Here is a 27,203-nt window from a genome sequence, read left to right on the forward strand (position 1 = left end):
GTGAATAACAACACCACACACAGAAGAGAGAAAACAGGAATGGGAATCTGTTTGGGGAGATTGACTTCAGTTTTCACCCCGTTGAGTTGGAGGCACCTGTGGGCTACCCAGGCAGAGAAGCCCAGTGGGCAGTGTCCAAATACGGGTGTGGAGCATCTGCCATCTGCAGACTCAGACTTTATTTGTATCCTTTCCTCATTCCCTCCTACCCTCTCTCTGCTGGTTCTGGTGGGGTCCTGGATTCCTAAGAATGATCATGAAAGCTCAAGACCTTGTTTCCAGAAAAGCATGGGCAAGAATAAAATGTTTGGATGACTTCAGGGGATCCCACTCATGGACCTTATCTGAAAAACTCTAAGTCACAAAGCCCTGGTAGAGTTAGAGGACAACTTAGGGGACACCAGCACTTCAACGGGGGTAAAGGAAGAGGAGCCACAAAGGCAACTAAGAGGGTGGCCAGGAGAGCGTGGGAAAGTGTGGGGTCGCTGCCACCACAGGAAGGCCTGGATTCGGGATCGGGGTAAGGATTGCCAAGGGCTCACCAAGAAGTCACTCATGACCTTAACGAAACGGTGTGAAAATGGCCTTGTGTCTTGCCTCTTGGAATTTGTCCTTCCTATATACAAATGACTAATTCTTCCTGGAACCACAAGAAAGGACCACAAGAAAGGTCCATGCTGCAGGGCTTCCTCCTCTTCTCACGGTGTCTCTGCATACCAGGTGCTTTGCAACCTTAGCAGAACTTCTTTGATCGAAACTACGAGATTTCTATGTAGTTATAAAATCCTATGAATTGATGAATTCATAAGTATTATGAGTTACAAAAACAGTAACAGCTAACCCTTCGATAGTTCTTATTATGTGCCAAGCGCTGGACTAAATGCTTTCCATATAAACGCATTTGATCCTTACGACGTAGGAGCAAAGAGGTTGACTGAGCCATTGCCCGGGGTCACACAGCTAGTAAGTGGTGGAGCTGGGACGTGAACCCAGGTAAATCCACACTTAACCACCACTACCTCCTTCTAATCGGCATACTGAGGTCACAAGGAGCAGGAGAGTAAAGTAACAAGCAAACATGTCCCCATCAGCCGGCAGTGACAATGAACATTCCATCCAATTTGCTTTAGTCATTTCTTTTTAAAGAATCAAAGTAGTGCACACAGATAAACAGGGACCTCTTTCAAGGACCCGTTGGCCACTGACCTAACCTTCCTGCCCTTGTGCTAAAGAGGCAATCACTGTCACAAATTTAATTCATATTCTTTCAGTCTGATTTATAACAGGTTTTACTTTTTACATATGAATATGTGAACTATCAGGGGCACTTAAAGGTAAAGCAGTCCCCTTTATTGTTACTCAATTGTTTACCTGTGTCCTAGGGCCACTAGACTGCCACCTCCCTTCCCTCAGGAAAAAAAAAAAAAATCCTATACTTGTTTACTGTGCTGGAAATCCCATGCCTTGATGCCTTGAAGGTGCATAGGACAAAGGTGCAAGGCTCGCCTGGAGAACAGGTTTGAATGCTGGGGCAGGACTATGGAAGGATCACCAGGTGCAATCACAGGGCTGCTTCTACAGACGTTTGCAGAGCCGGCCTTCCCCTCTCTGTTCCCAAAGGTGCCCTATCCACAGAAGACTCCCCCACCGCAGGCCAGGGTAACTCCATCCAGGAGCTTGGGGCAAAGTTCTCGGCATGATCTTTGGATCTGTTCTCACATTCCATGTCCCATTCTTTAGGGCAGAGATCTTTGTTTTGTTGACTTTTGACTTCCATGTGCCTAGAATAGTGTTTAGTTCACAAAATGCTCTCGATAAATATTTGTTTGGGAGCTGGAGATGCCGAAGGCAGACGGGAACAGCAGGAAAAGCCCAAGTCTTCAAGGCAAATGGCCTTAGATAGGGTTGTCTGGCTCCAACGGGTTCTGGCTGTGTGACCCACCGCACAGTAGTTAACTTCTTTTTTTTTTTTTTTTTGAGACAGAGTGTCGCTTTGTTGCCCAGGCTAGAGTGAGTGCCGTGGCGTCAGCCTAGCTCACAGCAACCTCAAACGCCTGGGCTTAAGCAATCCTACTGCCTCAGCCTCCCGAGTAGCTGGGACTACAGGCATGCGCCACCATGCCCGGCTAATTTTTTTTTCTATATATATTTTAGTTGGCCAGATAATTTCTTTCTATTTTTAGTAGAGACGAGGTCTCGCTCATTGCTCAGGCTGGTCTTGAACTCCTGACCTCGAGCGATCCACCCGCCTCAGCCTCCCAGAGTGCTAGGATTACAGGCGTGAGCCACCACTCCCGGCCTTAACTTCTGAGTCTCATGGGCTATTTGGTGCCTGGACAGGGTAGGTGCTCCAGCACTGATCACTGAATGTGCCTCCCACTGAGTGTGATGACCCTTTTTACCAGGTAGTGCTGCCTGGGGCACACCCTGTCTCTTGGCAAGGCTGTGCTAAGCAGTGTCCACTCTGACCCCTTCCCCACCCCATTCCGGAAGGCTTGAGGTTCTCAGTTTTGCTTGGCTCCTTTGTGATCAGCCGTGCCCATTTAGAGTCAACAAAGAGAGACGGACCAGGAAAAGATTCCTATTGACTTCCTGTAATTACCACAAGCAGAGGGAGAGTCAGGGGAAACCCCAACCTTGCTGTGTGGGATGACACATTACACATACTCATGCCAGTCCTCTCACCTGAGCTGTCAACAGCTGTGACATTTCCCTGACTCAAAACAGTCTTGGAAGGGAGACAAGTGAATATATCCATTTTACAGGCCATGGACCTAAACCCCATATTTTTACTTGTTATCAAGGCTATGGAATCATGTTTAGAGCAAATTCACATTCAGCAAACAGCTAGAAATCAAAATCCAAGCTTCATTTTCAAACGTTTAATTGATATTTATCAAACACCTGTGCACCAGGACTGCTGATGCTCTTAGCATCCCTGAACAAAACAAAGGTCCCTACTTTTGTGGAGCTGACAGTCTAGCAGGGGAGACAGGCACCCAACAAAGGAAGTATGAGTGCTGCAAGTGTTTTAGAAGAGAATAAGTGCTATGGAACCTTTGTTCAAGAAGAATTGTGATATAAAAAAATGAGAAGTGGAAAGGATTCAGTAAACATATTTGTTCACTAAATCTGGGAAGCAGAATCAGGGAGGTCTCAGTTTCATTTTGGTAAATTTAAGAAAAATAGCATCAGTGTGTTGCCTGCTGAGTTGAGGGACCACATTTTGTCTTGCAAGCATTGTGTCCTGGAGTTTTAGAATATAGTCACACTGAATAATATCTTCTGCCCAGGTGAGTGTCACCTTTCTTCCCCCTGTGCCACATATGTGAGTCCCTGCCCACTTCTCTCTCAGGCTCACAATGGGGAAGCTGAGGATCAGAGCACTTATGAGATGCACTCACACACTGCAGATGGTTAATGATGGGAGGAGAACCTGGAACCTGGGTCCTGATGCCTCAGTGGTTGGCAAATTGTACCCTACCGAAGGTCTAGAACTGCATGGGTTGTACTGGGTTGGGGTGAGGGGAGTTCTATAGCTATAAATGGCTATTGTGAGTACGTTACCGAAAATTCAGCACTTGTCCCCAAGGCCGCATCAGAAGAATGAGGACAAATGGTTTGGGGAGAAGGAAAGAGAAGTTTATTAATTTGCCAGCAAATGAGGAGGTTGGCAGACTCCAGTCTCAAAGTTCCAATGTCCTGCCTCTGAGCAGAAGTACAGAGCTTTTAAAGGTTCTGATTAATTCCATAATCCCATTTTTGGCTAAGACAATCTCACTATGCCAGGGCAATTCCCTCGGGCCATCTTCTATGGCACAAAGAACAAAAGACGCTTTCCTGCCCCTTCCGACCACTGGCCTGAAGCAGGGATGTAGGTTTTAATTCTCAAAGAAGGTGAGACCAAAAACATTTTTACCCTTTTCCAGGCCATTTTCTCTGTTACAAGTACAGTATGCATTTATCCAGGAAATAATAGAGCATTTACAATAGTAACAGCTAATTTATTGAGTGTTGTAAGTACCAGGCCCCACTCCAGAAATTGCACAGATATTCTCATCAGAGCTTCACAGAACCCTAAAAGGCTCTGAGGGGTTGCATAAACTGCTCAAGATCCCAACCTAGAAGTAGAAGAATTAGGGTTAGAACCAGGTAATCTGACTTCAGAGTTCTTATGGAAAAAAAGAAACCAACATATACAGAAACAGAAATAATATATACTTCATATGGCCCCACATCAGAAGCTCACAGTATCTGGTGGATACACTTACAGTGAATTGCCCATTTGGGTTATGATGAGCCTGATATCTTTATTATGCTGTTTCACCAATCCCCCAGTGCTAGTGTGTCATCTGCATGCCATGGCTTGCTCTGAACAATGTCCAGCACGCCACCAACCATCCAACCAAAGATTTAATAGGAATTGGTAACCCTTGTTCGAGGCATCTCAACAGCATGCCTCTCAAATTCTGTCATTTTTATATTTGCTACTGGCATTGTTCTAGCAGATATATGGCTTCTTCTCATCAACTGGGGCTATTTGGTTACCCTGAAATGCAATTCCTCATGGACAAAATAAATGCTTACATTTTCCCTTTTTAGGTTTTTTTTAGAGTTTACCTTTTTAAACATCATAGACTCATAAATTTTTGTAGGTTTTATGTGTTTCAAACCATTATAAACATTGTTCTTTCCCAGATTACTCTTATATCCTTTGGCTACAACCTTAGGCAGGTTTAAAAACTTCCTTGTTTCTAGAACAAGAAGTCCTAGGTGCAACCTATTGGGTTCCTTGTAGGGGGATGGTATTTAGGAGCTGGGCACTCAGAGCTCTTACGTAGCTACTCTCCATGCAGCCTCCATGCCAGCCTTTTGCCCTCCACACAGAGTCCACAGTGCACAAGACAGTGTCCTTAGCTAGAGGTGGGCTGGCAAAAGGATTGAATGGTCTAGGACAGCCCCGCTGAAAGCTAAGACCAGAGCAATGAAAAAAAAAAAAAACCAGTCCAGGAATTAGTCCAAGTTCAAGTGAAAATGCCCTGAGGCCAGAACAGTCAGGAGGGCTTGAAAGATTTGTGAACAAGGAAGAAAGAGAACTCCGGAGGCGAGAGCCAGGTGTTCTGCCACGTTCTACACTAACGGAGAACAATGACCCCAATATCTCAGTAAGTATAGCCGTCATGTACATTCTTTTCAGGAATTACAATTTTTTTTCCCACTCTGCAAATTTTATATTTTTGGTTTTGTCATTTTGGAAAAGTAGTCCCAAAAAATACCTTAGTAATTACAATTTGTATTGAGTGAAAGAATGGAAGTTACCTGGAATGACTGGTTTTGGTAAGTTTTCAATCATGCTAATGAATGCTAGCAAAGCAAATAAATAGCAAAGTAATGTTAACAGGAAAACACATCAATTGAGATTTTCTTGCATAGGTTTACAGAGTTTGGTGTATTTGTGATTGTGATTGTTACAATGCATATGTAGAACGTGATCCTTTTCTGCTCATAAATTATTTCTAGTGCAGTAGATGGAATAGGATTAAGTATCAATATTTCCCAGTGTTCCCAAATAATACTTCAACTTGCAGATGTTCTACCAGATGGTTTAAGAGCCAAGATACTACCTCAAGTTTCTGCCAATATGTGAAATAATTGGGTAGAGATGAACGAAACTGAAATTATGTTAGTTCTAAATGTGATTTGAAACAGTCACTTTTAGACTTATAGCAAATTTTAAGGGCAACATACACTTGGGGTATATTCCTAAGTTCTTTAAATTTAATAATTTAAATAATAACTACTAATCACTAAAAATTACTCAGCATTTTTCTAATTCTAACCTATATGGCTTGACCTAATAATGATAAATCTTACTGTTATGCAGATATATTATGTAAGAAGAAATCCTTATACTAAAAATCTTAATCCCCATCAATAGCAGACTTTTGTGTGTTGTTAAATAAATCCATCCCTACTCTGAACTGAAACAATAAAATGTTATGGAATCTGTGCTTAACCACATATGGGTAAATATGTGAGATAGTATATAGTTTGAGACTTTAAAATATAAATTAACCATTCCACTGTCCACATACATAACTTACAAAATGCTGAATGTATATATCTGCATATACAAATAATTCAGAAAGCATGTTTTGTAACTTCTTATTCTGACGTAATTTAAATTTATAGAAAAGTTCCAAGAATAATACAAAAGCTCTCACATTTTCACCATTAATATAGTGCTTCATTTCCTTTATTTATTCTCTCTCATACTCGTACACATTTACATGGAGTTTTTTTCTTTTCTTTTCTTTTGAGACAGAGTCTTGCTCTGTTGCCCGGGCTAGAGTGAGTGCCATGGCGTCAGCCTACCTCACAGCAACCTCAAACTCCTGGGCTTAAGCGATCCTACTGCCTCAGCCTCCCAAGTGGCTGGGACTATAGGCATGCGCCACCATGCCCGGCTAATTTTTTTCTATATGTATTTTTAGTTGGCCAGATAATTTCTTTCTATTTTTAGTAGAGACGGGGGTCTCGCTCTTGCTCAGGCTGGTCTCGAACTCCTGACCTTGAGTGATCCTCCCACCTCGGCCTCCCAGAGTGCTAAGATTACAGGCGTGAGCCACCGCGCCCGGCCTGGAGTTTTTTTCTGAACCATTTTGAAGTAAATCATATCCCTTTATTTCTAAATACGCCAATGTATATTTCCTCAGGACATTCTCTTGCATAATCACAGTATAATTATCAAAATTAAGAAATTTAATATTGATACAATACTATTTTTTTTTTTTTTTTTGAGACTGAGTCTCACTCTGTTGCCCGGGCTAGAGTGAGTGCCGTGGCATCAGTCTAGCTCGCAGCAACCTCAAACTCCTGGGCTTAAGCGATCCTACTGCCTCAGCCTCCCGAGTAGCTGGGACTACAGGCATGCGCCACCATGTCCGGCTAATTTTTTGTATATATATATATATATTTTAGTTGTCCATATAATTTCTTTCTATTTTTAGTAGAGACGGGGTCTCACTCTTGCTCAGGCTGGTCTCGAACTCCTGACCTCGAGCGATCCACCCGCCTCGGCCTCCCAGAGTGCTAGGATTACAGGCGTAAGCCACCGTGCCCGGCCTGATACAATACTATTACAAAATTCAAATTTGGTCAATTGTCTCTATACTGCCTTTTATAACAATCATTGCTTTTGGTCCAGGGCTTTTGGTCCACATTACATTTGTCATGTGTCTTTAGTATCTGTAATCTGGAATGATCTCTTTGCTCTTTTTTGTCTTTCATGACTTTAGCACTTGGGGAGAACACAGGCCAGTTATTTTGTAAAATATCCCTCAGTGGGGTCTCTTTAGATTCAGACTGTGCATTTTGGGCAGAGATAACAAAGTGATGATTTATCCTTGGTGCTTCCTCTCAGGAGGTGCTGATGTCACTCCTTCTCATCTTTGGTAATCATTTGGTTAGAGTGGTATCTTCCAGGTTTCCCCATGATAAAGTTTCTGTTATGCTTTCTCCTTCATTGGCTTGTAATTTGTGAGGAGACACTTAGAGCCTATATAAATGTCCTTGTCCTCACCAAATTTATTCAGCCACTAGTTTAAGCATCCATTCATAATGTTTGCCATTGTGGTTACAAAATGGTGAAGAAAACATTTGAGTGTTCTCTTTTCCAAAGATGGCAATATTTTTTCCTTGTAGCAAACTTATTTTATTGACCATCCAAAACCATCCACCATTTCCTCATGAACTATGTACTGTTTTCTCATCCAAGAAAAGACAGTGTTTCCCACAACAGAATAATCAGCACTGTGGTGCTTAGGAAAAGAAACCTAAAGTGTTCAATCCCTGGGTTGGGTCTATGGATCTTTACACAAGATTCACTCCATCTGAGACACCAGAGGAAACAGCTCAGGCTACTGCAAACCGTTGTTATATTAATAGATAAGAATTAGGGAAGATTTATACACAGATCCAGCCTAGTATGAACTATTTTCTGTTCACTCACATAGCAGTCATTTTCTCTGAACATTGCAGGCAGATACAAGTCATGTGCTACATAATGACATTCTGGTCAAGGGACCTCATGTACAATGGTAGTCTCATAAGATTATAATGGAACTGAAAAATTTTTATTATATAGTGACATTTTGATGATCCTAATTCTGTGTCAGCCTAGGCTAATGTGGGTGTTTGTGTTTTCATTTTAAAAAGTAAAAAAAAAAAAATATTAAAACAAAAAAAGCTTATAGAATGAGGCCACAAACAATGTTTTATACAACTGTACAATATGTTTGTGTTTAAGCTAAGTGTTACTACAACAGTCAAAAAGTTTGAAAAAATTAAAAAATTTATAAAGTAAAATAGTTACAGTACACTAAGGTTAATTTATTACTGAAGAAAGAAAAAATAATTTTTTAAAAAATTAGTATATCCTAAGTGTACAGTGTTTATAAAGTCTACAGTAGTATATGGCCTTCACATTGACTTATCAGTCACTCACTGACTCTATCAGAGCAACTTCCAATCCTGTAAGCTGGATGGTAAGTGCCCTGTACAAGGGTACCTTTTTTATCTTTTATACCATATTTTTACCTATTTTATGCTTAGATGCACAAATACTTACCATTGTGTTAAAATTGCCTACAATATTCAGTACCGTAACATGCTGTACAGGTGTGTAACCTAGGAGCAATAGGCTATACAATATAGCCTTGGTGTGTAGGAGGCTATGCCATCTAGGTTTGTATATGTGCATTCTGTGATGTTAGCACAAAGACAATTGCCCAGTAATTTTTTTCTCAGAATGTATCCCCATTATTAGGTGACACATGGCTGTACTATTAAAAAAGAAGACTTTTATCTCTGGAAATCTTCCAGACTCAAGAATGGGCTTCCCTGGAAGATTTTTATCTATATTTCATGTTTCCATTAACATAACCCATATTAACGTTTGTTCTATGCTCTCTTAGTTATCCTTATTCAACTATATATGATAGTAACATATTTACTCTAACATATATTGACTGAGCCCTACAAGGTCAACTCAGGGTTGTCAAAAGGCTAACCACTGACAGGTTTCCCCTGGACCCTTGAGTGTGTGGATGCTGTCTTGGTCCACTTTCTGCTGCTATAACAGAATACCACAAACTGGGTAATTTATAAAAAACAGAAGTTGGACTCACAGTCCTGGAGGCTGGGAAGTTCAAGAGCATGCGCTCGCATCTGGAGAGGGCTGCATCATAACATGGTGGAAGGGCAAGGGAGCACACTGGAGAGAAAATTTTGGGCTGAACTCATCCTTTTTATCAGGAACCCATTCCTGGGATAACTAACCCACTCCCTTGATAACAGCATTAATCCATTCATGATGGCAGAGGCCTCATGACCTAACCAATTCTAAAAGATCCCACCCCTCAATAATGTTAAGTTTCTAAAACAGGGACTTTGGAGGACATAGTCAAACCATAGCAGATGTTTGCTACATGGTGCTGGGAACTTAACATATGGCACCTCACTTAATCCTCACAGCCAACCCATAAGATAGATGCAACTATTAACCTCCTTTCTTAGGTAATAACAGGTGACTGGAGAGGTTACAGAGGTTCTAGCTAGTTTGTGTAGAGGTAAAGCCTAGATTGGAAGCTGATCTGAATTCAGAGCCTACACTCTTAACTGCTATGTTATACTCATCGAGAACAAACTCATAGATTGTTCTTGGCATGGAGGGGTGTAGGGTGAGCTAGGCAAGGTGCCTCAGGGGCAAAATTTAAGGAGGTACTCACTCTCAGGTGCTAACCCTGCACTTGACCTGGAGAGTGAGTGCCCCCTCATGTTTTGCACCCCAGGCTCTGCTTACCTCGCCCTGGTCCCAGCCCTGGTTCTAGGGGAGAGCTGGCCAGTGAAAACTGGTGTTGCCTAGCATCTCATTTTGGAACACAACACCTATTCCCCAGGACATATGGGAATGTAGCAATTTCAGTTTTCTTCCTCTGTTTACCTTTGATCAATGGATAAGCTATTTAGCCTTGAGCAGTTCCAAGAATCCACTTCCAAAGGAATAGATATGACAGGCCAATACTTGTGCCTTCTTAAGACTCAGCTCAACTAAATATTGGCAAGTTTTTTGAGGATTTCAAAGTACACAGATGGATTAAATTCTGCTTTCCTGACAACCCCATTGTTCATCCATTTTATTAAACTTTTGCATTTACTTTCCTTGTCATTTGCTTCCCCCACTAGTAGAGTGAGCACTTTTGGGTACCAACTCAGTTATGTTTCCTCCGGGCTTTGTATCTTTCTAGAACTTGACTCTTGACAAGACTAAGTTTCAGAGGCATGAGCTCAAATGATGGCTTTGCCACTTAACTGGTTGTGTTCCTGAAAAGGTCACTTTTTCTCTTTGTGCCTCATGTGTTTCATCTGTGAAATGGGGATATTAGTACCTCATGTGAAGGGTTGTTGTGAAGATGAAATGGAAGCAATATAATGACCTAACAGGCACACAGTAGTGCTCAATAGACGCTAGTTCTCTTTTGTTGGTCTACCCTATCTGTCAAGACCATCCTTCCCCGGATTCTTACTAAAGTGATACAGACAGACAAATAATCATTTAACTGCAGGCATGCATCACCAAGGTGGCAGATTCTATGGCCAGTCTTTTGCTGCCATAAGTGCTCTGGCCTTTCCTGGTACCTGGTATATAGAGAATGTGCAAAAAAGCAAATCCTAACTGCAAAGGTAATTCTGTTGGAAAAACAAATCCCAAAGTATTTCCTATGTTAAGTACATGGTTTTGAGGGAGGTTTTCCTTCCTTTTTTTTTTTTTTTTTTTTGTTTTCAAGTATACTTTTTCCCCTCTCATTTTATTTGTTTCTTTTAACTTGCAAGTACCCTTGATTTTAAAAAAGTCTGCTTGGTAAAATTGTCATTCTAGTGAGGCTGAGTAATGCAACAAGTAGATAATCTGTGGTGGTGGTAAGTACTTAGTTGGCTGTATCAGAATTTCTGGACAAGGAGAAGTGGACCCTCTTTACTCTCTCACCAAGATCAAACTGTAGACCCAAGTTCTCCTCAAAGTTCTCTTATAAAACCAAAGTTATGTGGAAAAAACAAAACTTTACTGAGTTCAAATCAATTTTTAAAATATGCAAACTATGTTTTAGATTGAAGTGCTTAACTTTGTTTTTGTTTTTTGAGACAGAATCTCCCTCTGTTACCCAGGCTGGAGTGCAGTGGCACAATCATGAGCTCAAACAGTTCTCCTGCCTCAGCCTCTTAGTAACTGGGACTTCAAATACACGTTTTTATAGCTTTTTTATAAAAGTTAATCTGTACTACATGACATGTTCTTCGGGGAGAAAGATAGCAGGAGGCAGATAAAAATCATGCTATAACATATTACATAATACATCATGCTTAACAAAGGATAAGTGTTATATATGCCATTTTTTAAATTTATTTTACTCCTTTTGGGAATACTGTTAACAAAAGAGTGACCTCACTATAGAACTACATGCATAAGGCAAGGAAAACAATCTAATGTCATGTATTTAATTTTTTTACTTTCATATTTTTAATAAATACGGAGGGTTTGGGGCTTTGATTTTTTTTTACTGAGCTTGTGCATAGACGGTCCATGGATTCTCAGTCTTTCTAAGCCAGCTTTTGGGGAACAGAATGGGATACAGGAATCACTGGACTACACACCCAGTGTTTTGGCGGCTGCACAGTGGCTTCAAAGTTTAAAACTGAGTTTGAGGGATACTGCAATGAAAGTAGCTCAGAGGAGGTAAGAGAGAGTTTCTTAGTTCTTGGCACAAGCTGTTCCTTACAGATAATGACTCCGCATGACTGGGGAATGATTTAAAATGTACTTCTGTAAAGCTGAAAGGGACTTTGACCTCATTTTCTGATCACAATTTCTATTTCCTAATTGGGCAAAATGAGCCATAGCTTCTACTAAGGTCCCACCATTTTAAATGATAGCCCCATAACTCACTAATTCTGGTGCTGCAAGGAAAGCATCTGCATTCTCATTAATTCTGAAAGTTCTTAAAATACAGGCTTCAGACACATTCCACTGTACTTCAAAACTGCTCTAGCTGTGACCATTGTTTTGGCATTTTAGTATCACGGTTGTATTAATACATGCAATTTACTTTAATTAGGTGTCATTTTTCCTTTTAGCTGGTGTAGTTGGAGAGTGGAAGGGGAGGTCACTGTATCTTTTAATCAACACTGTCCAGTGTTCTCACTTGCACAATGAAATGCTCTCAAATATTCTTGGGCTCTTTTTCAACTTTTATCTATGATAACCAAGGGGAAAGAAACTTTTTTAAAGGTTCCTATAGCTGTATCTGCAAGAATGTCAGGCATTTGAGTCAAGTTGCAATTACAACAATGAATATAAATGGTAGAATGAAGATTGTTATCTTTTCCTCCAGAAAGTAAGGATCCTCCATAACCTTAAACTAAGTTGAGTCTTGAGTTCCTGAAGGTTATAACATCAGGTTGCCACTACTGCTTTCTTCTACCAATTTCTCAGTGAAAGTTTCCCACACATGTGCTTTCTGTTTGTCTAGACCTCTGTCCATCACTTCCATTTGGACGCTTTGCCTTTGGTAGCACAATGACTACTAATTATGGCATATTGTAATTAAGGAGAAAGATTAATGAAAATTTCTAAGTCTCATCAATCAGAAGCACTAAAGAGCTAAGGCATAAAGTTTGGGTGATGTCGAATTATGTGCCAGGCACCATTCTGTGTGTTTTTAAGTATATTAACTCATTTTTATCACCCCAGCAATCCTTTTAAATGGCTACTATTGTTAGGGACTGGAAAACAAGGGAGAGGTAATGGAAATCAGAGAAGCAGAAAGGAGAAAGAAGTTATAGAAAAACAATAAGGAGGAAATGGTTGCAGAAAAACAAAAAAGAGGGGCCACTTATTTCTGTCTTAAAGAATGGGGTAGGACGGGCGCGGTGGCTCATGCCTGTAATCCTAGCACTCTGGGAGGCCGAAGCGGAAGGTTCGCTTGAGGTCAGGAGTTCAAGACCAGCCTGAGCAAGAGCGAGACCCCGTCTCTACTAAAAATAGAAAGAAATGATTTGGACAGCTAAAAAAAAAATATATATATATATATATATATATATATATTAGCCAGGCATAGTGGCGCATGCCTGTAGTCCCAGCTACTCAGGAGGCTGAGGCAGAAGGATTGCTTGAGCCCAGGAGTTTGAGGTTGCTGTGAGCTAGGCTGACGCCACAGCACTCTAGCCCGGGCAACAGAGTGAGACTCTGTCTCAAAAAAAAAAAAAAAAAAGAACGGGATAATTTGGCCATGGAACACTGACCACTAGCTGGAGAATGGAAAAAACACCATAAACAGGTTACGGCACTCTCTCCACCATATACAGATTACAAAGAATGACTGAAGCATAACCTTTAAGGCATGTCCAAACAGAAAGGAATTCAGTCCCCAAAACAGTGATGTATAGTTATGAAATTGTAACTAACCTTTACCTAAACTACTAGCATATAAAAGGAAAAACATAGAAGTGAACAGTGTCTCTACTTGCAGAGACAGACCCGTTTCCCCTTAGGAGACATCTTTTGCTTTGCACCCTTAAACTTTCTTTACAATAAATTCTTCACACGTATTTGCTTTGTGTTTGGCATCTCTCTCTGTCTGTGGGCCAAGGCTTGTGACTCTGCCAAGCCCAGAGCCCAAGAACTGGGGCAACACTTCCAAGTCCAGCCATGGACAGGAACATGACACTATTATCTCCATCTTATAGGTAAAGAATCAGAGGCACAGAGAACCCAGTTACTTGACCAAATTCACTTGGCTAGTAGGTCAGAGATAGTATGTTTTCCATAAACAACCAGGTAGTGAATATCTTAAGTCTTTGAGCCAGTTGGCATTTGTCACAGCTATTCGACTGTGCCCTTATGGGCTGATAGCAACCATAGGCAACACACAAATGAATGGGCATGTTTGAGTTCCAACAAACCTTTATTCATGGACACCAGAATCTGAATTTCCTAATTTCATGAGCTATAAAGTATTCTTCCCTTTGATTTTCTTCAACCATTTAAATGTCTAAACCCCATTCTTAGCTCTTGGGCCATATAAAAACAGGCAGCAGGCTAGATTTTACTCTCAAGCTATAGTTCACTGTAGTCATGACGTAGAGCCAGGATTTGAACCCAGATAGCAGGTCCCTGAGAGCCCTTAACCATTATACATATACTGTACAGTCTATATCGTGAGGATGAGGAGAGAAAAATAGCTCAGAGCAGTGTGAGGTATGCAAGATTTATCCGGTCCAGAGAGGCAGGACTATGGGACTTCACACTTTTGGGACGCTCCCCAACCCATGCCCGGGTGCAATTGTTTAAAGTCATTTTGTTTCTGACTAGCTGCTTCATTCATTATTATTATTATTATTCCTGAAATTTGTGATACAAAGAACATGTATAATGATCATAGCTTATGTTATTTTAATGTAAACTGCTGCTAATCGAGTATATTCAGGGCAATTTGAATCTATGCTCTCCGCTTGCAATCCACAAGCTTGGCCCAGATAAACTCTCTGCTTATATTGTTTGCCTCTGTTTTTTCCTTTAGGTCGACAATAATAAAAGTAAATTATATTCTTTATGGAAAACTCAGCAAAGTATAAAGGAGAAAATAACAACCACCCATAAAAACCACAACCTAGAAATAACCACTAGTAACAGTTGGTATTTTCTTCCATTCTTTTGTCTACTTTTTTGCAGTATTTAACATGTATTATGGGAAAAATCCCTATCTTGAAAGAATCCTACAACTAAAACTTTCATAATGCAAAGAATCCTTTTATTAAGTGAATAGTTGGTCACCTTTCATTTGTCATGACATACCTGCATTTCTGTGAGCTGGATTTTTTTATCAGTAAATTATTTATTTTTATTAGTGAATATACATTTTAAGCTAAAATGTGTATATAATATATATATTTCTTGAATTTTTTTGTTACTTATGAGATGAGATACGTGTAACCTTAATTAAGAATATACTTAAGAGATATAAAGTCCAACAGGTAGTACAGGACTGCTGGGTATGCTTTTCTTGCAAAGTCACAAGTCACTTACAATTAATATTACATTTTTTGAAACAGCTGGTACCTAAGGTACGAGAAATGAACTTTTTATAGCACTGATGTATTATAATAATTCTTTCTCAGTCTGAAGCTGAGATGTAGTAAAAGCCTTTGGAGTGACCCAGACCTAAATGTGAATTCTCATTGTCCCTTTATTGGCTAGACTACTCTGAACAAATTAACTTTCCTGCACTTCAGTTTATCCAAATGGAATTTGTAGTTGTTCTGAAGATGAACCCAGGCCTCTCTCTGTTTCTGGCACAGAGCTAGTGATCTCGGGATGGCAGCCAGTCCTTTCGCTCCCTGGCCCCACCACCACCACTCCTAGTCCCCAAGGCCACCCACAGGAAAATATACTATTTCACTAAGAACTATAAAGCAAGCATCATTTTCTGTTCCGTGTGCCACAAGAGTTTTCTCCCCAGAAGTGTGAATGGGAAGCCAATAATGAGGATAAAGGAAGATTAATGGGGTGGGCGGGCCTAAACTAGAAGCCTCCACCCCTCCAGCCCGCCTGCCCCACCCCAAACAGGTATCAGCCCAAGTCATTCAGGAGATACTGCAGAAGTTTCCAAACTGAAGCAGTGCCCAGGTCCCTACAACAGCAGGTGGCATTCTGACATCAGCTGAGGCTGTTCTTTTCTCAGGTACGGAGGACCTCCAGACCAGGCATCTGAAAGGCATTCGGAGCCTGAGGCAAAAAGAGCATGGAGTTGAACAGTATGGCAGCCCCCGGAGCCCAGGGCTGCAGCAACACTGGCTTCCAGGTGAGCAGAGGTTTCCTCTTTGTTTAAGACCAAGACAATGGAAATAATGCTCTTTCCTTAGCCCTTTGGTGTGTTTCCTCCCTAAAGCAGTGGGATTATTGGAAAGCAATAAGATTTTTAATAGCTTACTTTAAGCCCATTATTTTTCTTTCTGAGGCTCTTCTGGGTTGACAAACCTGAAAAGTCTCTTTTAACCGATCTGTTTTGATCTCCACTTACCCTGTCACTTAGAAACAAGATTGCCTTTTCCTCCAGCTTTGATCTGCCCCTCCGGCTCACAGCAGGGGTACAGTATTTACCTTCAGGCACCTTTCCAGAGAACTGGTGAGAAGGAAAGAATGGGAGAATTCAGATCCTGGATAGAGTTAGTGCCTGAGGGTTTCTTTTTCTTAAACCTAGTCCCACTGCCGCTGCCAGATGGTGGCCCAGGGACCTGCCCAGAGCAGTTGGATTAGGCAAACCAGTCTCACATCTTCAACCAAAATTCACCGAGTGATTAGTGCTACTCAGCCCACGGCTGGGTGCTGCAGGGCCCCAGGGAGGAGATCTGTCAAAACTCGGGGCTATGTGGACTGAGTCTGGGCTGGGGATTTTCAGTGCGGGTTCCAGGTGTGCTTCCGTTCCCGACCTGGCACTCGGCATGGGAGCACTGGAGAGGATACAAAGCCTGCATGCACAGGTATCCACAATCCCTCAGGCTTTACGGCGGGTAGACACACAAAACAAAACTTTTAGGTGCTAACAAAGAAAGGAAAGAGGACAGTAAAAGGGCTTTGACATCAGTCCCGGCTCTTCCATCCACAAGTTCCTATAACTCCCCTGAGCTGTGGTTTGATTTTCTGTACAACAATCACACTGATGCTCATCTCTGTGGGTAGGCATCAGGTCACCACTTATAGATTATAAGTGTAAGAGAGGAAAAAATTTCCTCCACCCTCTTAGGTTAAGTCCCTGGGACCTGCAAATTAAACTGACAAAGGACAGATTAACAGGAGAAAATGCATACAAATTTTATAAATATTTCAGTTTTCACATGCCTGAGAGCTTCGCAGAAAGGAAGTGAAAAACCCAAAGACTTGGGAGCTTATATACATACCATTATAACAAAGGGTGATAAATTGTGGAGAAGTGATTAGACACAGGAAAGGGGGTTTGGGCTTTGAAGGCCAATGAATTGAGGGAAAATGACTAGGAAATATATGGGGGAAACTAATGGAAACTAAAGGTTATTTCATTCAGCTTTGTTTATGTACACTCATCTCAGTGGCATCTCTGTCTCTGGTGGTAGGGGTTGCCCTCATCCTTTTATGGAAGAGGAGACACCTGTGCAAGGTAATTCTATGCCCGCCTTTAGGAGGAGCAGGAACGGCAGAGAGCTCCTTCTGTATCTGCTTTTTCTCAATTGCCTCCAGTTCAAAATATTCTTATTCCCAAGTGGTATATTTTGAGGGTGCCATATCCTGATCCCCATTTTAGGGGTTAAATGAGGAAAAAAACATGAAATATGAGGCTACTTTGATTCAGCAGAATGGAAAGGATAGAATGGGACAGAGTCAGAGTGAGCGTGGCGGCAGGAAAACGGTGTCTGCAGTGGAGAAGGTTCATGTCACAGCAAATGGCCGCTGACAGTGAGGAGGGCACAAAACGGTGGCTCTGTTTTCTATCCCTCACTCTGTATTAAAAGAGAGCATCCTCCCCCCGTGAGAGAAAGAAAAAAGAAAAGATTCTTCCTAGTCCTTCTTGTCATTGATTGAAATTTGAGTTTCTACGTTCCAAAGTCAAACCAGTGAATACAGTTTGTCTTTCAAGAGAATCAGAAGCTTCCTAACTCCTACCAAGATAATAAGTATGAGTCTAACCTTGTTTGACATTCAGTTCTTCTGCTATGTTATCTTTTTTTTTTTTTTTTGAGACAGAGTGTCACTCTGTTGCCTGGGCTAGAGTGAGTGCCGTGGTGTCAGGCTAGCTCACAGCAACCTCAAACTCGTGGGCTCAAGTGATCCTCCCGAGTAGCTGGGACTACAGGCATGCGCCACCATGCCCAGATAAATTTTTTAAATATATATTTTTAATTGTCTAGCTAATTTCTTTCTATTTTTTTTTTTAGTAGAGGCGGGGTCTCGCTCTTTCTCAGGCTGGTCTTGAACTCCTGAGCTCAAAGGATCTGATCCGCCCACCTCGGCCTCCCAGAGAGCTAGGATTACTGGCGTGAGCCACCACGCCCAGCCCCCTATGTTATCTTCTTTAAGAAAAATTAATTGATTGTAAAATATGTGCTACTTCACTTGCATTATTAAATAGACATTAACATTCCACCCAGACTTCCAAAGAAGTTAGGATACTTACTAATTCACATTGTCCTAGTCTGTGAATTATTCTGGAAACCCATTTTTCCTCTTTGAATGTTAGAGTGCCCTTTGGTAGACCAATGTTTTAGTTTTACTGAGCAGAACTACTCTCTCAGCATGAAGAGCTAATGTGCATTCGCCAAAGGCCTGTGCAGGTGAAACTTGGTGCAGGTGCAGTGATGACACGTGTCTGGGGGTACCTGGACAAACTCTCATCTGGGTTGCCCTTCAAAGAAGCGAGCAACCAATCCCTGTTTTCACGGAGCTAATACTCCATTCAGAAAGCTTAAACAGGAGCACAAAGTCAGTGATATGGGTTAGAAGACAGAAATAGTATCATATCCAGAAAAGAGTTCATAACTAGAGAACATTTCACAAATGAGGGTAGATTTTATAATCAACCATGGAAATGAACGCTTTTCTATGAATAAGTAACTTATTTCTCATGGCTGAAGATGGAAATGACTTCATTCTATAGCAGTTGTCATAAGATATTTGCTATTTATGAAAGAAGTTTAGACTGACATTTGAAGTGGTGAGTATATGTGAAATATCTAATATTTCTTATATTTTATTTTTAAATATTTTTTAAACTTAGAACAGTTAACGAACTGGCTCTTAATTTTGTAGATGTTCCCGTACAACCATGAAAAATAAAAGCTTAAAAGGACAAAAAAAAACACCCCAAAATGCCACATAGCACCCCCGGGCCTCAGGGTTCTGAGCAGGGCATCTCACACCGGGCAGAGACCATACCAAGGACACCAACACCAACAAGCAGTGACCATGTTCTTTCTTCCAATGCTTGGTTTTCAACAAGAATTTTTAGAGACATGTATTTATCCAGCATAATCAGTAATTTCTCCCTAGATGTGGCCACCGCTAAGAAGGGATGCCAATTCAAGAAGAAATAATACATTGTTCTTGCCCATAAGGAGCAGGACAAGCAGAAACAAACAAGCAATTACAATATAATTGATGTAAAAAAGATGCTGGAGGTTTGCTCCAACTGGGGAGACTGTGATAGCATCACAAAGGGCAGGAGAACTTGATGGGGGCTTGAAGGATGGGGAGGGACCTGCCCGTCAAAGCAGGAGGGGAGTCAACAGAGCATCGCAAGCAAAGATAACTGTCTGTACATAGGCCCAGGGCCCGAGAGAGAAGAGCATGTGTGTCTGGGCTGGAGGTGAGGAACGGGGTGAGGGAAAGGGGCAGGCTGGCTCCAGGTCACATAGCCTCTGTGTGCCAAGGAAGGGATGGCTCAAAATTTACACCATCAAATTACGCGTTTTAAAGATCACTCTGGTGGCCCTGTTGAAAGTGTATGAAAATGGAGAGAGATTTGTTTGTGGTTGAGACAGTGGTCAAGCAGTTAGTACAATAATCTTAACTAGTGGACACAGATGCTGGGGTGGAGATATTAATACTGATGAAGAGGCCCCTCCACAGTGAAAATTCAAGAGTAAGGATGAGGATGGAAGAGCTGCTCTGGCTCCGAAGATTTCAGTTTTCTTCTGTAAGACAGCATCATAATGGGACCTGTCTTGGATTGTTATGAGAATTAAATGAGCTAGTAATATATGTAAAAACTGTTTGCAATACAGATATGCTTATGAAAACAGTGCCTGGCACATAGTATGAATGTAATAATAGTAGGTCTTGGTGTGGGGGTAGGGTAAGGAGAGTGAGGAGTCAACATTTCTGGCTTGGGATGTCCACTTGGAAGGGATTCCCTTGTTAGGAATAAGCTTGGAGTGAGGAACAGAATGAGTTCCACCTGAGGCCTGTTGGTGTAATTAAGGTGACTCCAAACATCTCAGTAAAGGTGGAGCTGAAACAGGAAACTTGTAGTGTATGCTCCCCTGGAGCTCAGAACAGGACACACAATTAATTGGGGGTTGTTAGCATGGACATGAGCAAGGCGTGGATAAGACCACCATAGAGGGACACCTGGGAAACGCCCGCATTTAGGGACTGAGGGAGTTAGGGAAATCAGAGAGAGCCACAGGGAGAGGAAGAGCAGCAGAACCAGGAGAAGGGAGATCTGGGAGATCAAAGGGAAAGAGAGCCACAGGGTCAACAGAAAAGACTCCTGTGGGACCAGAGATCCCATAGACTGAGGCCACAGGTTCACTGGTGACCACCAGCTAGAGGTGACTGGTGACCCCAGGGTCAGGGAGAGGAGGGGAAGTTTATGTTATGAGTGGAAGTTAGACTGTAAAAGATGGAAGGAGAATGAATGCTCTTGGGGAAGGGGGTTGGGGGGAAGGGAAGGGCACAGGGAAAAGAAAGAGGCTTGGGAGGCAAAGTTGGGAGAATGCTTTTTTGTTTTTAGTTTTTAATTGTTAACATATGGAAAAATACATAAGAACCAATACACAACTCACTATAAAGTGAACTGCCACCCAGGTCAAGAAACAGGGCACTGCCATCCCTCAGGAGCTCCAGCCCTGCACATACCCACCCCCACTGCCTCCCGCCCCAGGCTGAGCCCAGGGGCAACCACCCACCCAACCTTAGGATCATTACATTTTTGCTCATCTTTACACCTTAACTTCCACTTATGAATCCCCAAGCAACACTTTTGCCTGCTTTTGAACTTTAAATAATAGAAACATACAAAATGTATTCCTTGCTTATTTTAAAACGTTTATATTGGATTTCAGCAGAATGAATTCTTTTGTATCTGGCTTCTTTTCTCAGCTCTCTATTTCTAAGATGCAGCCATGGTGCTGCATGTAACTACAGCGCATCCAATTCCACTGAAACACAGCACTCTGTCCTATAAATATTCCACAAATGATACTACTCTTAGCAGACATTTGTGTTGTTAAATTTGGAGTTGTTTGGAGCTTCTACAAGCAATGTAGCTGGCACCAAAAGTCCGGAAAGTTCTTTGGCTTCAGCACCTGTCCCCGTCCCCAAGGCTACATCAGAAGGAGGACAAGTGGTTTGAGGAGAAGGAAAGGGAGGTTAGTTTATTTGTAGACAAATGAGGACGGCAGACCCCCGTCTTAAGGTACCAGTGTCCTATCTATAAGCAGAAATGCAGTGCTTTTAAAGGGGGGTTTTCAGTTTTAGGCTATTTTAACTATGGTCAATGGTCCTGATCAACCCCACCTCCAGCGGAGACAATGTCCCTTACTTTTGTCTGGATAATTTTGTTGGGCCATCTCCTGTGGTAGAAAGAACAAAGGACATTTCCCTGCCCCTCTGATTCCTGGCCCTGGGCAAGAATGTAGATTTTAATTCCCAAAAAGAGTGGGGGAGGTTTTAAAGAGACAGCTTGTAATAAAGTTTGTCCTTTTTTAGGCCGTTCCCTCTGTTACACAGCTACAGACGCTCTTGTACATACTTTCTGGAGCATCTGTAACAGATTTACTCTGGGCCTGTACTTAGGATTGGAATTGCCGGGTTATTGGAATAAGTAAATATTTTCAACTTTACTAGAAACGTCATATTGATTTCTTAAGTAATTTTACCAATTCATACTCCAGCACAATGCATATTCCTATTTCACCTCCAAATTGTCACCATTATTCAAATGGCTTTTAAATGTCAACCATTCTGGTTGGTGTATAGCAGTACATCACTGAGGTTTAATTTAAATTTTCCAATGTTATTGTTCATTACATGCCAACTATGAACTATTTGTTCAAGTCTCTTGCTGGATCAAGTCTCTACTGCCTTTTGCCTTTCACACTGATTTGAAGGAGTTCTTTAGATGTTGTGGTTATAAGCCCCTTGTCAGCTATGGGTTGTAAATGTCTTCTACCACTCTGAAGCCGTCTTTCACTCTTTAATGGTATATTTTGGTGAACAAAAGTTAATCATATTGTGGTCTCATTTAGAAAACAGGTGTTTCTGTTTTCTCTATCTTATTTAAGATATGTTTCCCTATCCTGCAAAATCACAAAGACACCCTCCCATATTTTCTAAAAGTTTGTTCTTCCTTTCATGTTGAGGGTCTCTAGTCCCTGAAGTTGAGTTTAGTGGATAGCATAAGGTGGGAGTCAAGTTTTTTGTTTTTCCACATGAACATCCAATTATTTCAACGTCACTTTGTTCAAAAAGACCATCTTTTCCCCGCTTGACAAACATATTTGTCAACTGTCCATATTTGTGGGGAGGCTTTTTTGGAATAGCACAACTGATCTTTCCAAACTCAAAGAGGTGGGGAAGAATCCAAAAAGGGAGAGATGAAAGTTAACAGCAGCAGAGGTGAAATGAAGCTCAGAATTTCTAAAGATGAAAATTCAGGCATGTTTCTCAAAGAACACTCTTGTTGAAGGGTGCCCCTTAGAACCCCAGTTCCAGTTCCCTATTCCTGTGAATAAGTGCTGATAGATTCCACAGGCAGCCCTGGAAGCACCCAGCCTACGCTAGCTATGAGGCCAGTTGGGTGGAACCCGCTTAGGAAGTCTTAGGGTAGGAATAGACTTGGGCAATGGGCCTTCACTCCACACACACATAGGAAAGGCTGAGTTACTCAATGAATCACCTGGTGAGCCATCCAGGCAGGTTTGGAGAGTGTGTTAAATGGAGGTCAAAATTTGGGAGGCCATATAAGTAAGTGCAAGTCTCATTAGGGACCAAAACCTGCTGGGACATTGGCATAGACTTCTCAACCAAATCCTTGGAATATCAGAGCTCTGAGGTTAGAAGTAATTACACAAAGTGAAGAGGAAGAATATTGTTTGTCCTCAACACACTAGTCAGGGAGGTTGACATGAATCACACTCAGAGAAGTTATTAAGTCGTGTCTCAAATAGCTCAGGACAAGCTTGGCTGAAACTACCTAGATGATTTTTTTCTTTCCATAACTGAATTAAAATATACAAAACACATGATAATAATTTGCTTTTGTGAAGAAGGTTAAAAAAAAACATACTCTCTACTCTTTCTTCAAATTAGCACAGTCACATCTAGACTTATTCCTAGGGGAAAATAGCATGGGGACAATAAAACAAGTCACTTCCATGACATTTCAGAGGGAAAGGATGTAGAGAATTCATTTTTGCCTCATTCAGGCTTTCCTGGAGTGGTTCCCATTGAAAGGATGAGCCACTTACTCATCAGTGGTTGAGGCATTGGAAAGAAAATAGGAAATGACTAATAGTGTAGAAAACGTACATTTTTGCTGAAGGCTAAGGTAGAACTGTCTAATAAATATATAGCACAAGCCACATATAATTTAAAAATTTTCTACAAGTCCATTAAAAAATGTAAAATGAAACAGGTATAACATATTTTAAGTATATTTTCTTGAAACTAATATATTAAAATGAATGATATTTTACTTTTATTTCACACCACGTCTTTGAAATCCAGTGTGTATTTTATACTTACAGTACATGTCAACTGTAATGCTAAATTTTTACCAGAAATATCTGATCTGTATTGAGGTTTCATAAAATGTGTGGTTGAAAAAAAGCAGATTCATAACAAAGTTGTTCCAAATATACTTAAATGGTTTCCAATAAATTAATCTAGTGTCCATTTTTTTAATTAAAATTAAATTAAAGTCCTCAGTTATTTGTCTTCTCTCTCATTTTTCTTGGTCTCTTTTTTTTTCCTGGACTTTTCTTTTTTGAGAGGCTGATGGTTACTAATTCAACCTCCTTACTTGTTATTAGTTTTGTTGAGGTTTCCTATTTCTTCTTGAGTCAGTTGAACCAACTTGGGTTTCATTGATCCTCTCTATGGTTTTTCTATTCTCTATTTCACTTATCTCCACTCTAATCTTTATTATTTCCTTGCCTCTGCCAGCTTTGTGTTTAGTTGGCTGTTCTTTTTCTAGTTGTTACAGTAGAAGATTAGGTTATTGATTTGAGATCTTCGATAATACAAACAATTACAGCTATAAATTTGCCTCTGAGCACTGCTTTAGCTATATCCCATAAATTTTGGTATGTTATGTCTCTAGTTTTATTCTTACCAAATTATTTCCTAATTCTCCTTATGATTTCTTCTTTAGAGTGTTTTATTTCCACATGTTTTATAAAAATCCCCAGAATTTCCTTCTGTTTCTCATTTCTCAATTTTTCCATTATGGTAAGAGAAGATACATTGTATGATTTCAAACTTTTTAAATTTATTGATATTTTTTTTTGGTCTAACAGGTGGTATATCCTGGGCACTTGAGAAGAATGTATATGTATTTTACTGTTGTTGGTGGAGTGTTCTGTATAAATCTGTAAGGTCTAGTTGCTCGATAGCATTGTTCAATTTCTCTGTTTTCTTACTGATCATCTCTCTAGTTCTATCCATTATTGATGGTGAGGTATTGAAATAGCCAACTAATGTTGAATCGTCTATTTCTCCTTTAATTCTGCCAGTTTTTGCTTCATGTATTTTAGAGCTCTTTTATTAGGTACACATATGTTTACAAATATTAGCTTTTTGATGGATTGATCCTTTTACCATTATAACATGTCCTTTGTCCCTAGAAACAATTTTTGTCTTAAAATCTATTTCATCTGATATTATAGCCACTCTTGTTACTCTTTTCATGGCATATATATATCATTCTTTTCTTTCAACCTATTTAGGTCTTTAAATCTAAAGTTTTCTCTTGTAGACAGTATATAGTTGGATCATGTTTTATTTTCCATTCTGCCAATGTGTGCCTTTTAATGGAAATTGAAGGATTTAATCCATTTATAGTTAATGCAATTACTAATAAGGTAGGATTTGCATCTGTTATTTTGTGTGGGTGTATATGTACATACATATTAATACATACTCTCTCACACACATACACATATAACATATAATATTATGTCTGTTTCCCCCTTCATTACTTCTTCTTTTGTGTTAGATGGATATTTTCTAGTGTACCAATTTCTTACCTTAGCTTGTTTTCCCCAACTGTTATTTCCACCTCAGCAGCTGCCTATGCTAAACAATTTCCGCCAGGGAAATAGTACTGAGCAAGCTCTGAGTCAGATCAAATAAGGACAAAGGAGATTTTCTAAGATCACATAATTACAGTTTTCTGGGAATTGCACTTTGAGGTGAGCTCCACCCCATTTTGCTCCCGCCATAGGCTGTAAGCTACTAGTATTCATTATGCTTGTGCGTTGTTAAGGCTATCATGAGTGTGGGGAGAGGGGACTAAAACTAGGGAAATTTAAGATACCACAAAGCTTGATGTTCTAAGATTCAGTCATTTAATTTGAAAAACACTCTCTGGATTGCTGCAAGCCTTAGTATTTTTTCAAAGTTCTAAGAAAGTAATTTTGACAGTTGTCAATGGGTTGAATGGTACTGACCACATCTCTAGGCTAGAATGCATCGGAGTAGGGCAGGAGCTGAAGTTCTGAGGCTCACGGCCATTACTGTAGCCTTTTGCCAAAACTGGGGTAAGAATTTAGGCACCTAATGGTCACAGAACAAGGAAAAGAGAAGGAGCTTGAATTCTATTGTTTCTGTTATGAATGTACCAATAGAGATGTCCTGCTGACTTTAAGAGGCTTTCTTTGAGGCTCTGTTTCTGTTGAATACAGAGTGAGATCTGGGTTGTTGCCCATCGCTTGTCAGTAATGATTGGAAAAGCCCTGATCAGCCATGGGGCCATCAGCTTCAGTTGGCTCACAAGGCATCGTGTCCCGCAAGCACATCCCTGACCTTCAGAAGGCTGCAAAGGTTTTCAGGAAAATGCTCTTACTTCAATTAGGATAGAACCAAAACTGGTTCCCAGGTTGTACTTTCATTTTTTGAACAAAATCACAAACTTTGTTTTTGTTTTCTTTTCCTCTGAGGCAAAACTCTTTTGACGTAAGTGTGACATTTATTGATTCCACAAAAATGTATTGAGCTCTAACCTTGTTCCAGGAATTATGCTAGGAGCTGGAAACAGAAAGCTACTGTTTGTTTAAAATTAGTTAAACAATGACAAACTAGCTCAATACTGTCTGTGAAAAGTAATGTTCATGGCATAAATAGTGATAAAACCTCCATTCCGCAGTCCCTTAATTTAAAGTGAGGGTGGTCTTCCCTGCTGAGCCCTCTTGTCCAGGCACTATTGATGTTGAATGGAGAAGCCGGGCCCTGGATGCTCACTGAACTATTATTTGTCAAACTGAAAAAAATCAAAGGTGAGAGTATCTGTAATTTTATATAGAAGGATTATTGTGAGCAAGAAGCCTGGGCCTCTGTCGTTCCACAGAAGTTTGGAAGTCTCTTCCGATTGCAGATTTAAGCAGACGTAGAACGCCAAGCGTCTTTTTCACAGAAGTTTGGAACTCTGTTTTCAGACTGTAGAGACAGAGCGCGGCACAATTTTCACTCCGTGCTATGATTCTGGATGGTTGGTAGCATCTAATTCCACTCCACACCTGGGCTAGGTGTTTGATCCAGAAGCCCCTTCCAGCCTTGGCATGACTAATTCTCTTCTTTTCCTTTAAAAAGACGTTAAAAAAAAAGAAAGAAAAGAAAAAGAAGGATGGTATACACATCTCTTGTTATTTGGAAGTAAATAAAGATAGGGATTTCTTAGGAAAGTCACACGAGTCACCTGGTTAAGGAGCCTCCTGTTGGTGTTCAGGAACAAAGTAGATGATTGCTTGGAATGGTCGCGTCAGGAAGCAGGGAAATGTCCCTGAAGTCTTTCTCAATCCTCCTTTTGGAATCCTGGCTCTGCAAATTCAAAACTTTGTTTTTGTTTTCTTTTCCTCTGTGAGGCAAAACTCTTTGACATAAGCGTGATATTTATTGATTCAACAAAATGTATTGAGCTGTGACCTTGTGCCAGGCATTATGCTGGAAACAGAAAGCTACTGCTTGGTTAAAATCAGTTAAACAATGGCAAACTAGCTCAGTGCTGTCTGTGAAAAGTACTATTCATGGCATAAGGTGACCTCGCCTAGTTTGGGGGTCAGGGTGGACCAAATGAACATTTTCCAAATGTTCCAAATGAACATTTTATATGCTTTGA

At 40.7% G+C, this 27,203-nt stretch overlaps 1 protein-coding gene across 1 annotated transcript in view; it reads left to right on the plus strand.

The window, feature by feature from the left end:
* Nucleotides 1–4,932: 4,932 nt before the first annotated feature.
* The window catches only part of SLC28A3 (solute carrier family 28 member 3), a 63,223-nt gene continuing 40,952 nt past the window's right edge, over nucleotides 4,933–27,203 (plus strand). The window contains exons 1-2 of the mRNA XM_069476331.1: nucleotides 4,933–5,165; nucleotides 15,798–15,917. Of these exons, the coding sequence (XP_069332432.1) occupies nucleotides 15,858–15,917 (60 nt within the window). The 5' untranslated portion in view covers nucleotides 4,933–5,165; nucleotides 15,798–15,857. The remainder of the gene's footprint in view (nucleotides 5,166–15,797; nucleotides 15,918–27,203) is intronic.

Source organism: Eulemur rufifrons, chromosome 7 (assembly GCF_041146395.1).
Source record: "Eulemur rufifrons isolate Redbay chromosome 7, OSU_ERuf_1, whole genome shotgun sequence".
Classification (NCBI taxonomy): domain Eukaryota; kingdom Metazoa; phylum Chordata; class Mammalia; order Primates; family Lemuridae; genus Eulemur; species Eulemur rufifrons.